General features: G+C 35.6%; 1 protein-coding gene across 1 annotated transcript; it reads left to right on the top strand.

Moving 5' to 3' along the window:
- The first annotated feature begins 4,088 nt into the window (after positions 1-4,088).
- LOC104249283 (FCS-Like Zinc finger 6-like) lies at positions 4,089-5,573 on the top strand. Its single transcript, XM_009805676.2, has 2 exons — positions 4,089-4,597; positions 5,032-5,573. The coding sequence occupies exons 1-2, from the start codon at positions 4,302-4,304 to the stop codon at positions 5,201-5,203; spliced, it is 468 nt and encodes a 155-aa protein (XP_009803978.1). The 5' UTR covers positions 4,089-4,301; the 3' UTR covers positions 5,204-5,573.
- Positions 5,574-13,619: the final 8,046 nt, after the last annotated feature.

Below are 13,619 nucleotides of genomic sequence, written 5' to 3'. Positions count from 1 at the left end.
GCTCATTTGCCGGAGATGATAAGTTTAAATCAAGGAAAACCCTTTCATTCGGAACCTGTCCGGCAAAAAATGCTTCAGAATAACCACCCGATGACTGGGGGGTTATCTCTACTACGCACAACCTCATTTTTTGGAAGGTCTTCGGCCTTCACGTACATCTCCAACATTGTGATTACAAGAAATTCCCAGCATTCATCCGGAGTCCTTAGAAAATTACTCAAAGTTTCATCATCGTCGATGTTAAACTCCGAGTAAAAAGCAACCCCTTGCGGAGTGACGGAATACGGATATCTTCCGGTTATTTTAAGTATCATTGAACGTTTCCTCACACTCATTTTTTTGCATAACAACAATATCAATTTATCGTACTCCATTGTAAGTGGCAATTTAACATGACACTGAGCATGTAAACTGTAACCCACAGAGTTATTCTCCATCACAACCTCACCCCCCAATATAATGAAACTCTTATTCTACGCTCTTCAGACATAACGAAAAAATGCTGGAGAATTTAACAATAATAAATGTTTCAACAAGAGTATGGAAATGGCTAGCCAGGAAATTTCTACGCTATACACCTTTTGAATGAATTTCTATACAATCCTAACCTCTTTATATAAGAAATGGCTAGCTGGGAATTTTTTTTATATATAGCGCCCAAAAAGTGAGCACTATACGCTTTTGAATTATTGAAGTTAGGAATTATTGGTGGGGCCAGAAAAAAGGTATATAGCGCCAAAATACTGGACGCTATACATAAAGTTTTATGTATAGCGCCGGGTATTTGGGCTCTATACTGTTAGTATCAGCTTTTTACATATAGCGCCCAAATACTGAGCGCTATACATTAATAGCACAGTTAATGTTAATGTATAGCGCCCAGTATTTGGGCGCTATATATAAAAATGTCATCTTTTTTTTTACACCTATTAAGGTGCTACTTGTCCAAAAGAACCACATTTTGGTTCAGACTCCTGAAAAGAACTCATGAATGAACTCTCAGTGACATATGCTAGGACTCTGAGTTTCTGATAGATAATATCAGATCATCATACCAGTCATCACACCAGCAGATCTACTCAACCAATCCAGCTTCACAACATATTTTACCTTTGATACCTATATTGGGCTCGGCTAATCTGCTCGTATAAGGCCTATTAAAAGGGAACTACTCTCTCCTAGAATTTTTTTCATACACAAGGCATGAACCGATATCTCTCCTATCCGACCCATCACAACCTTTGTGGTCGGTGAAATTCATGGTTAAATACAATTGATAATTAAAGTATTCTTTTTCATTTTCAAGTTTAAACACTCATTTTTTTCTGGTTCAAGTAAATATTGTTTAAAGCCTACTTTTTGCTTGTTTGATCAAGCTTCTCCAACCCAAAGCACTTTGTAAAGAAAAAAAAGTGCTTCTTTTTTTCAAAGTTGAAGTGTTTGGTCAAAGCTTTTAGAAGAAAAAAGAGTATTCTTAAGTAGAAGCAGAAGTAAGTCTGGAGCAGAAAAAAGTAATTTCTCCCCAAAAAGACTTTTGAGAAAATTACACTTACAAGCACTTTTTAAAAGTTTGATCATGCAATAATTGCTGCTAAGAAGTATTTTTCAAATTAATTAATCAAACACAAACTATTTTAAGAAAAATACTTTCTCAAAGTAAACTATTTTAGAAGCTAGGCTATTAATTATAGTTCAAGTGGAGAACCTATGACACTATTTTCTTGGATTCTATGTATAATTGGAATACCTATTCTTTTGTAGTAACTTAAGATTTCTAACGAATCATATAATATACGTAAGACAAGAGGGGTTGCTCTGATGGTAAGCAACCTCTATTTCCAACCAAGAGGTTGTGAGTTTGAGTCCCCCTAAGAGCAAGGTGGGAAGCTCTTGGAGGGAAGGATGTCGGTGGTCTATTTGAAAATAGCCTCTCTACCCCAGGGTAGGGGTAAGGTTTGCGTACATACTATCCTCCCCAGACCCCACTAAATTGGATTATACTGGGTTATTGTTGTTCATATAATATACGTTGTACCCCACGGAATGAGGTCATATTATATAAATCCATAGATGTATGAGTGTAATGTTTTAGATTTACTGATAGCCTAATAGAAACTATTCGATCGTTTCATTTTTTAGATATTAAAATGCAAAAAATGGGCAACGGATTTGATCTACTTTTTCTAGTCCTCATGTGCAACTACGTAGATCCAGGTAGATCCTCGTCTGCGACCAATTTCTACTAGGCAAAATACCTTAAATTACTCCTAAATTTGGCTCAGATTATTAGTATCCTCCCCGAATTATGCCCGGTCTTAATTACCCCCCTAACTTGGCCTTTTGAGGGCCATTACCCCCTAGACGCTGATGTGTCAAAAGGTGTAGGTGCACTTGTCTGCCACGAGGATTTTTCTGTCTATGTGACATTTTTCTGAAAAATAAAATATTTTTTTACCTTTTTAAGTATATTACTTTTTTAGATAATTTTTTTTCGAATAAAATTTATAATAAAACTTGGATATAACTACCTTATTTAGGCTAAATATTTTTATTTGGCCAAAATAATAAAGTTTTAGTTAATCTATTTTTGAATTTGACCTGTAAATAAAGATTTATACAATTGAAATAAATAGTCAAGGCATCTTAAAAGTTATAAAAAATACACAGTTGAAATAAATAGTCATTGCGTCAAAAGAAGAAATAAAAAGAGTGTACAATTGCACTTGTAATTTCTTGCAAATGTACACTCTTTCTATTTCTTCTTTTGATGCAATGACTATTTATTTCAACTGTGTATTTTTACTTTTTTAGGTAAAATCTGTAAAAATAAAAATAAAAATTTAGATCACCTTAATTTAGAGCTATATAAAAAATTATAGCCAAATAATTAATTTCAAACTATGTATATTTTATAACTTTTTAGATGCCTTAACTATTTATTTCAATTGTATAAATCTTTATTTTCAGGTCAAATTCAAAAAAGATTAACTAAAACTTTATTATTTTTGGCCAAATAAAAATATTTAGCCTAAATAATGTAGTTCTATCCAAGTTTTATTATAAATTGTATTCGAAAAATTTTATCTAAAAAGTAATATTTTTAAAAAGGTAAAAAAATATATTTTATTTTTTAAAAAAAATGCCACATAGACAGAAAAATCTACGTGGCAGGCAAGTGCACCCACACTTTTGCGACATCAGCGTCTAGGGGGTAATGACCCTCAAAAGGCCAAGTTGAGGGGGGTAATTAAAACCGAGCATAGTTCAGGGAGAATACTAATAATTTGAGCCAAGTTTAGGGGTGATTTAAGGTATTTTGCCATTTCTATTATTTTAGGAGATATTATTTCCTCCGCTCCCATTAAGTTGTCAAGATAAGGTTTTACGCGCCCATAAAAAAAAAATTAATAAGAAGAGTAATTTGACTAATTTATTATTTTTTCTAATTTTTCTAATTTTTGTCTATTTATGTACCTCTTAAATATAGAACAATTAATATTAAGCTTAGAGTTTTAAAAAAAGTAAATTATCTATATTAGTTTTCTGAATTAATAAGTGCTACTTATTTGGGAATAAGTATTTTTTGTATATCTGACATCTAAATAGATTCTCTTTTTTTATTTCATTTTAACAGAGAGAATCTTAAGTTGAAAGAGAAGTCCTTCCCTAGATGATACCTGGGTAGCTGGTATCTCAATAATTGCATAAAAAAATAGAAACTGCTGACATGGCCTCCTAATAATAATGTGAGTACTTTAATTAACTCCAGTGTACAAATAGAGTAACAGAATTTTAAAATTACCTGGTCTCTTAAAAAATACTTTTAACTGTTTGACTACAATAATACATAATAATTGAGATTATTAAGTTAAAATAAGATATAATACAAACATGTTACAACATATTTTAGTACATTGATAGTCCAAAAGTTTTTTACACTTTTACTGACATGAGAAAATTTGCAAACTTATAATATAATTCGTATAGTTTTTGAATATTTAAATTTTTATTAAAAAATATTAAGTTAAGTTAATCTACTTAAACTTACTCCATAAGCAACTGATTATAAATTCAACTTTCCATATTCTTTCCTAGCTTTCCGGCTCTTAGTTTATATCTTCCCACATTTCCTCACTCTCACTCCGTCCCTTCCTTCTTCTCTCTAAAAGCCTCTCTTTCCTCCTCTCTATAAACCTATCTTTTCAACCATGACCAATCTCTAGCAAAGCTGCAAAACAAAACCCTACCAAGAAACAAGAGAGGAGATCGAGAACAAAGGGAAGCATAACAAAAAGGAAAAAATGTTGCTTGGAAAGAGGCCAAGGCCACCAATCAAAAGAACAACAAGCATGAAAGAATTCACCTTGGATCTCAACATAAACGATCCTTCTGTAGCCGTTATAAATTATCAGCCCTTTGATCCTCTCAACCCCTACAACTTCACTGGTCCCGTCCCAATGCCCTCCAACGGCCTAGATCAACGCTTAATCTTGACTCGCAGAAGATCAGCTGATTTCGTTGGAACTGCCCATTTCCTTAGAGCTTGCTCCCTCTGCAAACGCCAGTTAATCCCTGGTCGTGACATCTACATGTACAGGTATACAGATGTATACGATTTAACTTATATACCCTGAGAAGGAGAGCCTTGGCGCAGTTGGTAAAGTTGTTACCATATGTGATCAGGAGGTCGCAGGTTCGAGCCGTGGAAACGGCATCTTGCATAAATGCTGTGTAAGACTGCGTCCAATAGACACCTTCTGATCGAATCCTTCTTTGAACCTCGCGCATAGCAAGAGCTTAGTGCACTGGGCTGCCATTTTTAACTTATACTTGTTTTCTATGTTACTAATTTCATTTATTATTGCCTATCACATGTAGTTATTTTCTAGGCAATCAGATAATAAAATTAATTTATTCTATCAATTTATAGGGGTTGAACTCTTTACATATATGTAGCTAGCTAGTTATTTCTGTATTCTTTTTTGTTGAAATCTATAATAAACTTATTTGTGGTTGTTTTTTTTTTTTCAGAGGAGATAGTGCTTTCTGCAGCCTAGACTGTAGAGAAAAGCAGATGAAGCAAGATGAAAAGAAAGAGAAGTATCCGAAGGTTGCAACTAGGAAAAAAGTTACTAACTCAGCCGCCATGGCCGCCGTGGCAAGCGGAACAGGATCCGACGCTCCACCTCAGGCCAGACCGTAAGCCGGTCGCCGTATAGATTATTACCTATATATAATCACGTTGTTGAAATTAGATAATGAACAAATATTCCAGCTGATGTTCAAGTACCCACTCTTATACATGCTATCAAACTATATATGTATATAGATGTGGGACTAAGATGATGACGATGAATTGTATAAATATTTCTCTTTACTAAACTCCATGAGCAGGTGGATACTGGGCAAGTTTTGAAAGTTTTCATTTAAAGAAGGTGGATCCAGTATTACTTTGTGTGCAACTTCCATTTCCAAGTCATTTTCTTTTGTTTTGTTTGAGCTGTAATCATGGGTTAATGGATCGAAAAAAATGGTGTAGCAGTTTTTACTACTCCAAGTTTTTGTCTTTTTAAGTTTTGGAGTCTTTAGTTTTTCCCCTTCCAAGTTTTGGTATTTATTACTCCATCCGTCTCAAATTATATAGTTGTATCAAATTATTTATCATTTTAGAAGTTTTAGACATAATCAATTATTTTTTCTTCACTTTACTCTTAACCGTAATTGTTTTTGAAAATTGAAAGATCATATCTTAAAATATAAATATCGATAAAATAGTCAAAAAATCCTTCTAATTAAGGGTTTTTAATGGGTGTATAAAGAGAGATACTACAAATAATTTGAGATCTACCGGGCAGATCAATAAATGATGTGACGGTTGTGTAACATGAACTTCTCTCTATATTTTTCTTTTTCCATTTTACTCGGTAGAAAACATGATCTTTTTGTTTATAATAGTTCAGTAGGGTTTTAATAAGAGATTCCTGGTCACGTGTGAAGAATACTAGTACCTCTTATACCTCTTATTGTGGTACATCAGGAATAAGATCCAGCCTTTGTTAGCTCGGTAAATAAAATATTCATTTTTTTTTATTTTAGTACTGCTACCAAAATTGGATTTAGGTTATTGTTCTTATTTTTCCTTATAATTTGTGGACGAAGCATTATTATCTTCCATTTCAAATACAAGTAGTGCCTTTCATCTTGTTAACCTCTCACTCACAGTTTTTTGGACATATTGGGGATTTTTGTAACGACCCTCCCGGTCGTTTTAAGAATTAATGCCCAGATCTCCTATTAATTACTTTCCCCGTATTTGTTTCTGCTATTTTGATTTGCCGGGATGCTTGTCTTTGAGTTTCGTAGAGTTTTGGGACACTTAGTCCCTAAATGAGAGTTTAAGTTTTAGAAATTGGACTGTAGTCAGAGCAGTATGAATACGGCCTCAGAATGGAATTCCGTTGGTTCCGTTAGCTCCATTGGGTGATTTCGGGCTTAAGGGCATGTCCGGATTGTATTTTGGAGGTCCGTAGCTAATTTAGGCTTGAAATGCTGAAAGTTGAATTTTTGAAGTTTCCGGTTCGATAGTGAGATTTTGATATCGGGGTCGCAATGGAATTCCGGAAGTTGGAGTAGCTTCGTAGTGTTGAATGTGACGTGTGTGCAAAATTTCAGGTCATTCAGACGAGGTTTGATAGACTTTTTGATCGAAAGCGTAATTTGAGAGTTTTGGAGTTCTTAGGCTTGAATCCTATGTTAAATTGGTATTTTGATGTTGTTTTGAGCATTTCGAAGATTGGAACAAGTTTGAATGATGTATTAGGATTGGTTGATATGTTTGGTTGAGGTCCCGGGGGCCTCGGGTGTGTTTCGGATACTCAACGGGTCATTTTGGAACTTAGAGAAATTGCAGAAAATTGCAGCAACCCAGTTCTGGTTTCCTTCTTCGCGTTCGCGAGTGGGGTCTCGCGTTCGCGAAGAGGAGCTGGGGCTGGGGGGAGGTTAATGCTTCACGTTCGCGAAGTTTTTCCCGCGTTCGCAAAGGAGGGGGAGATTGTGCATCGTGTTCGCGACCAGGACATCGCGTTCGCGATGAAGGAAACTGGACCCAAGTGCAGCTGTGCTTTGCGAACGCGAGGGTCCTTTCGTGTTCGCGAAGAAGGAAGTACCTGGGCAGTATTTAAATAGCCAATCCACGACCCTTCTTTATTTTTCCACCATTTTTGAACGTGACTGAAGCTTTTGAGGGAGATTTTTGAGGAAACCAAAGGAGAATCACTTGGAGATAATATTCTTGACTTCATAACTCATTTATATGTGATTAAAGGTCTAATTAGTGGTAAAAGATTAGGAAAAAGTCAGTGCAAAATGGGTAATTAGGGCTTGCGATTAAAAGACCTTAAAATGGGTATTTGAGGGGTCAATTGAACTTCGATTTCAGTGTTCTTGATATGTATAGACTCGTGAGAGTATGAAGATTCTGAAATTTTAAATGTTACCCGATTTTGAGACGTGGGCCCGAGGGGCATTTTGGTTATTTTACCTAATTTCGCGTATTAGCTTCAGTTACTTGAAGTGTTATTTACATTATGCAATTGAATTGAATAGATTTGGGCCATTTGAAGTCGAGTACTCATGGTAAGAACGTGATTTCGGGTTGATTTTGAGTCGGTTCGAGGTAAGTGGCTTGCTTAACCTTGTGGGGGGGAAATTCCCCTTAGGATTTGGTATTATTGATAATTAAAATGCCTTGTACGTGAGGTGATGAGTGCGTACTTGTGCTAATTGTTGAAAAATAGGATTTTCATTAAGTAATTAGTAGTATGTTTCTTTCCCTGTTTATACTACTTGCAATTTAGGCCTGTTGTTAGCTTAGGAAAGCATGTCTAATTGACTTAATTGCCTTACTTGCTCAACTGCCTTATTTGGATTACGTGCAACATGCTAGGTTAGAAATTCATGTTTTGCCGTGGTATGGAACTTGAATTGCACTGTGTACTTTTCTTGTTGTTGCTACGTGTTTACTTTGGGACTACGGGACGGTATCCCGGGAGATCCCCCTATATGTTTACTTTGGAACTACGGAACGATATTCCAGGAGATCCCCCTGCACATTTACATTCGGAAAACTCTTCGTGTTTCCAGTCAAAGAGGGGCAGCTGTAAGCACGTGATTTTTGACCCTCCCCGAGAATTTTCACATTTTTAGCGTGAATATGTGAAATTGGGTCTAGTATAGCTATTTTAACTATTTTACTTTATTTTGTTGCAAAAAGAAAAAATCACAAAATATATATATAAATTTTAGTTTATGTATTTCTCATAAACTTGAAAAATACAAAAATTGTAGTTTATTTTGGTACTTTATATAAAATTCGAAAATTACAAAAAAATATAATTCTATTAATGATTTGTAGTCGTTTTAATTTTGGAAAAATACAAAAAAATATTACTTTATATTTTGTCTTTATTAAAAACGAAAATTACAATAAAATATAGTTCTATTAAGGTTTTATAGTCATTTTAACTTTGAAAAATACAAAAATATTACCTCATATTTTATCTTAATATTTAAAACGAAAATTACAAAAAAATAGTTTCATTAATATTTTGTAGCTATTTTAAATCTTGAAAAAATATTTAAAAAGATATAGTTTTGTTTAAATACTAGTCTTATTTTTGGTAGTTATTTTGCTTACATAGGACTAGTTAAGCAACGTGTTCCTATTTCTCGGGTCCGGGCAAAAGAATAATATTCGGGTTCAAACTACCCGGTTTTAGGCCTAATTTTCGGACCTAGCCCATAATAAACCGTGTCCAGGACACGTGGGGAACCCCACCACGCGTGGGGGACATATGCCTCGAACCCCACCACGCGTGGGGCTCATTTTCATGGGCATTGTGTTACAAAAACACGGAAAAGGCCAAAGGAACGTGGGGGGGGGGACCAACAAACAGACTTTTAAAAAATTGGAGAGGGACTACTGTGCATGGGTTTTCTTTCTCTTTTAAAAGAAGGAACAGAAGACCAACGAAGGGGATTTTTGAAATTTTTAAAAGGGAGAATACTGTTCATTCTTCTTCTTCCTCGGTTGAACAAGAAAAAACGAAAAAAAAACCCTACAGCCCCCGGCGTCAAAAACCTCCATCGTCGACCCTACGTCCGTCAAACCTCCATTCCGGACCTCCCCCGTCACCTTCCCCAACTCCCTCTCCGCCATAACCACCACGACCTTCCCCGGCAGCCCCACCATCGTCAAAACCATCCAAACACCATCGCCCAAACACCATAACCGCCATCCAAACGAAACCACCCTCCTCCGTCACTACCCAGACACCATAACCGACGACCACTGTTGAATCTTCTTCTTCAAGAAGAAGAAGAAGCAAACACCGTCGGAACTCCTCCATCACTCCCGTCCAAACACCATCGCCCAAACACCATAACCACCATCCAAACGAAACCACCCCCCTCCGTCACTACCCAGACACCATGTCCGACCAACGACCCCAAAATCCTCGCGTCCAAAACCACCGGTAAACCCCCCACGTACCAGCTCCACCGAAACGAAAACCATCGCTGCTGCATCGTCCAGTCCTCGACGATAACCCTCACCCCAAACCACTGTCTAAACAGCCCCAAGCAACCAGCAAAAACCCACCTCCATTAACACCGGCACCCTCACGTCCAAAACCTTCAACCAACCCACCTGCTCGTCGACAGTTGTGGGGTCCAAACTCTCCGTCGAGGTCGTCTTTGGTTCGTCGAGGTGTTTGTCCGAGGTTTCATCATTATTCCTCGTCGAGTGAGGTCCGGCTTGAGTTTCGTCGGGGTCGTGTTTGTTGCCCTGAGTTTGCCGAGGTTCAAAGGTTAGTAAACCTCAAGTATTAGATAAGGAAATGTTACGTTAAATGTTCAAAGATGCAATATAGAAATTGGTATGATAATTTTCTGCTTATGTTTTCATAGTATGCATTTTTGCTCATTTTGCGTTATGTGATTCTCGTTTATTTGATGCCATTTAATTAAGTTTGACTAGTTGTTCTATGACACAAGTTCGACGTTATTCTGTTCGTCCTTTCCTTTGCTTAGGTCGTTCGGACAAAATTATTATTAGTATATGCTCTTGCTACGCCCGAAATACTCATTCGCTAAAACTCTTTTATTAAACTTCTAACAAGTCATGTGATTTTAGTTGTAAAGAGGCCGTAAGTTTTAGTATTGTTAAAGACATAAAAATGGCATCCTTTTAAAAAATAAAAAATAATAATAATAATAATAATAATAATAATAATAATAATAAAGAATAAAATGAGACGAGCCTCACCGAATAAAAGGGACAAATTGCGGGGCCCTCACAAAATATATGTATTAAATACTTAGACTCCTGGATGGGCCGTTTAACAAATTTCACGGCCCTCCCCAAAAATAATAATGCGCTAGTTGCTTTAGGCGCGCCTTTAATAATGTTATCTCCCTAAACTCGGGTGCACATTTATGTGACCCAAATCCAAATCTCAACGGAGTCGAAATGTGTCTCTAGTCACGGGCGCATTGATTGTGGCGTGGCCGAGATGTATTTCCATGACGTTGCAAATTCCTTTAAAAATAAGAATGAGATGAGCCTCGCCGAATAAAAATACAAATTGCGGGGCCCTCAGTAAATACTTGTTTTAAATTACTTAGAATTCAGGAGGGCCGCTTAGTGAATTTCGTGGCCTTCCCAAAATAATAACGCGATAGTCTCTTTAGGCGCGTGTTTAATAATTTACTTTCTTAAGCTCGGGTGTGCATTTCATGCGACCCAAATCCGATCCCAAAACATCAAATAAAATGTGTTCCGGATTATGGGTGCATTTCATGTGACGTAGTCCAAAGACGTGTTTTAAATGATGTTCACATTTCTTTTAAAAAAAACAATAATAGTAAAGCGGTTAAAAGATAAATTTGCACATAAGTTCATATTGTATTAAAAATCAGATAAATAAGCCAAATATAACAGTTGAGCGACCGTGCTAGAACCACGGAACTCGGGAATGCCTAACACCTTCTCCCGGGTTAACAGAATTCCTTATCCAGATTTCTGGTACGCAGACTATAATATGGAGTCATTCTTTTCCTCGATTCGGGATTAAAATTGGTGACTTGGGACACCCTAAATCTCCCAAGTGGCGACTCTGAAATAATTAAATAAATCCCGTTTCGATTGTCCTTTAATTGGAAAAAACTCCCCTGCGCCCCGCGGGCGCGGAAAAAGGAGGTGTGACAGCTCTGGCGACTCTGCTGGGGATAAAAACCCAGAACCACTGGTTCAGGGTTAAGAATTCGAGCTTAGAATAATTGTTATTATTTGGCTTTATTTATTATCTGATTTTATTACATGTTTTGAGCCTAATGTGCTAAATGCTGCTTTTACCGCTTTGATATTATTTGAACTGTACATATCAACTGTGCCGAAACCTTTCTCTTCTTACCTCCGGGGAGAAGCTCGCTGGTCGAGACTCCCTATTCTGTTAGTGTCAATACCTGAAATAAGAAAGAGGTCGGACAAGTTACAAAGCCGGACGATCTCGCGGGTCCCCGGTACGTAGCCCCCTCCTCGGCTCGAGTTGTCCGCTCGGGTACACTGTCTAGAACACCGACCCAGGTTTTTGAACCTAGTATAACAAAGCCACATGCCGGATCCCTAGTAGGAACGCTTATTTGCATCATGTGTATTTGACTTAGGGGACTCAACACAGGGGTTGGGTCCGTCTAGGACAAGCAACCTGAAAATAATAGACCATCTTTCGGCATCCTATGTGCAACCTGTTGTATTTAGTCAAGGGCGAATGAGTCATTTGGTCATTTCCAGCATGGTTTATTTTAATCAAAGCATGGGGAACATTTGTGGAATCTAAGAATTCTTGGAATTCCCTATGTCCCCCACGCTTGCTTTTTGGGAAAGCACATGGGGAACATTTGTGGAATCCAAGAAGTCTTGGAATTCCCATATGTCCCCCACGCTTCATATGTTGGGAAAAGCGCATGGGGAGCATTTGCGGAATCCAAGAAGTCTTGGAAATCGTTATGTCTCCCATGCCACATTTTTGAAAGAAATAATAAATATAAAAAATAAAAATACAAATAAAAACAAAGCTTGAAAATTCAAAAAGATTTTGTATGTTGTCATCATTTTCCACATATAAGAAAATCGTGAAAAAAAGGAGAAAATAACAGCATAGAAGTCCGAGTAGAGTTGAAACTCTGCCGAAATTTTGAAAATGAAAAAATGTCTTGTTAGTTTGTTATATTAAAAGCAAAAGAAAAATAAAAAAAAATCATCATTGTTCTGTCTGTTTTTTTTAAAATATTAAAGAAAATAGTTTGTTTTGCCATTAAATGAAAATGAAAAAGAGTTTGCTTTTTTTTAAAAATGTTTTATTTATTTTATTTTGTTTGTCTATGCAAATACCAGAAATAAAAATAAAAAGAGTTCGGCGTTGAATGTGATTTTATTATTTGTTCCAAAATAAGTATATATATAATCCAAAAAAAATTCAAAAGAAAGTTCAAAATTCAAAAGGATAAAATAGATAAATAAATAAAAAAATCCGAAAATATTTTGATTCTTCTTTAGAAAATTCAAAACTCAAAAAAAAAACATTTTTAGAAGCATTTCTTATATTAAAGGTAAAATTCCGAAAATATTTTCTTCTTTTCTTTAGAATAAAAAAAAACGAAAATTCAAAAAAAATATATTAGTCTTTCTTTTAAAAGAAAATCAATCAAAAATCAAAATAATACTTCTTTTCTTCTTTTGAAGCAGTTCTTTCACAAATTCCAATTAAAAAAAAAATGTTAGTTCATTTACTTATTCATGATCTGGACCGAACTACGCGGGTTTGATTCTCACCGGATGTGAGATACGTAGGCAACCCTCATCGGGTCCAACCCCCACCTTCTCAAAAAGAAGGAATGTTTTATGTTTTTCGTTAATTCGTTTGATTGTTATAAATGAAAAATAATAGAATAATAGTCTATTTGATTGTTGTGAAAGTAATAATAAAAAAAAATATAGAAAATGGAAAAGGGTCTCCTCAAAAATAGTTTATTTGCCCGAACTACGCGGGTCTGATTCTCACCGGATGTGAGATACGTAGGCAAACCTCATCGGTTCCGGCCCCAATTTTCAAAAATCCAAAAAAAAAATATATTTCCCTTTAATTCTTTCCTTATAAATTTTTCCTTAGAAAATACAAAAAAAAAGAAATAAAAATTAATATAGAAGTTTTCTTTAAACTCAAATAAAAATAGTTTCCTTCTTTCTGAAGTCTTTCATGTGAAATAATGAAATAAGAATTAAAAATCAGCAATAAAAATCCAAAAAATACTCTTTGCTTTTTAGTCTCTCTTTTGTAAAATGTTCAAAAAAATAGTTGAAAAATTGAATTCCAAAATATTAGGACTTTTCTTTAGAAGTGCTTTTGTAAATAAATAAAACTCAGAAATTCCACATCATTTTCTTAAAAGTCCCTCTTTCAAAATTTAAGAGGCAACATCATAAATCAAAAAATATACATTCTTTCTTCCGTAGAAAAGGTGAAACAAATGAAAAAAATCAACCAAACACATTTTCTTTT

Source organism: Nicotiana sylvestris, chromosome 10 (genome assembly GCF_000393655.2).
Source record: "Nicotiana sylvestris chromosome 10, ASM39365v2, whole genome shotgun sequence".
NCBI lineage: Eukaryota > Viridiplantae > Streptophyta > Magnoliopsida > Solanales > Solanaceae > Nicotiana > Nicotiana sylvestris.
Note: the sequence above shows the minus strand (reverse complement) of the source record. Positions and strands in the feature narration are given on the sequence as shown.

Excerpts from the sequence above, each read along its gene's own strand:
- LOC104249283 (XM_009805676.2), top strand. The coding sequence starts at position 4,302 with ATGTTGCTTGGAAAGAGGCCAAGGCCACCAATCAAAAGAACAACAAGC. Across the intron at positions 4,598-5,031 it reads CGTGACATCTACATGTACAG|AGGAGATAGTGCTTTCTGCA; the intron begins GTATACAGATGT and ends TTTTTTTTTCAG.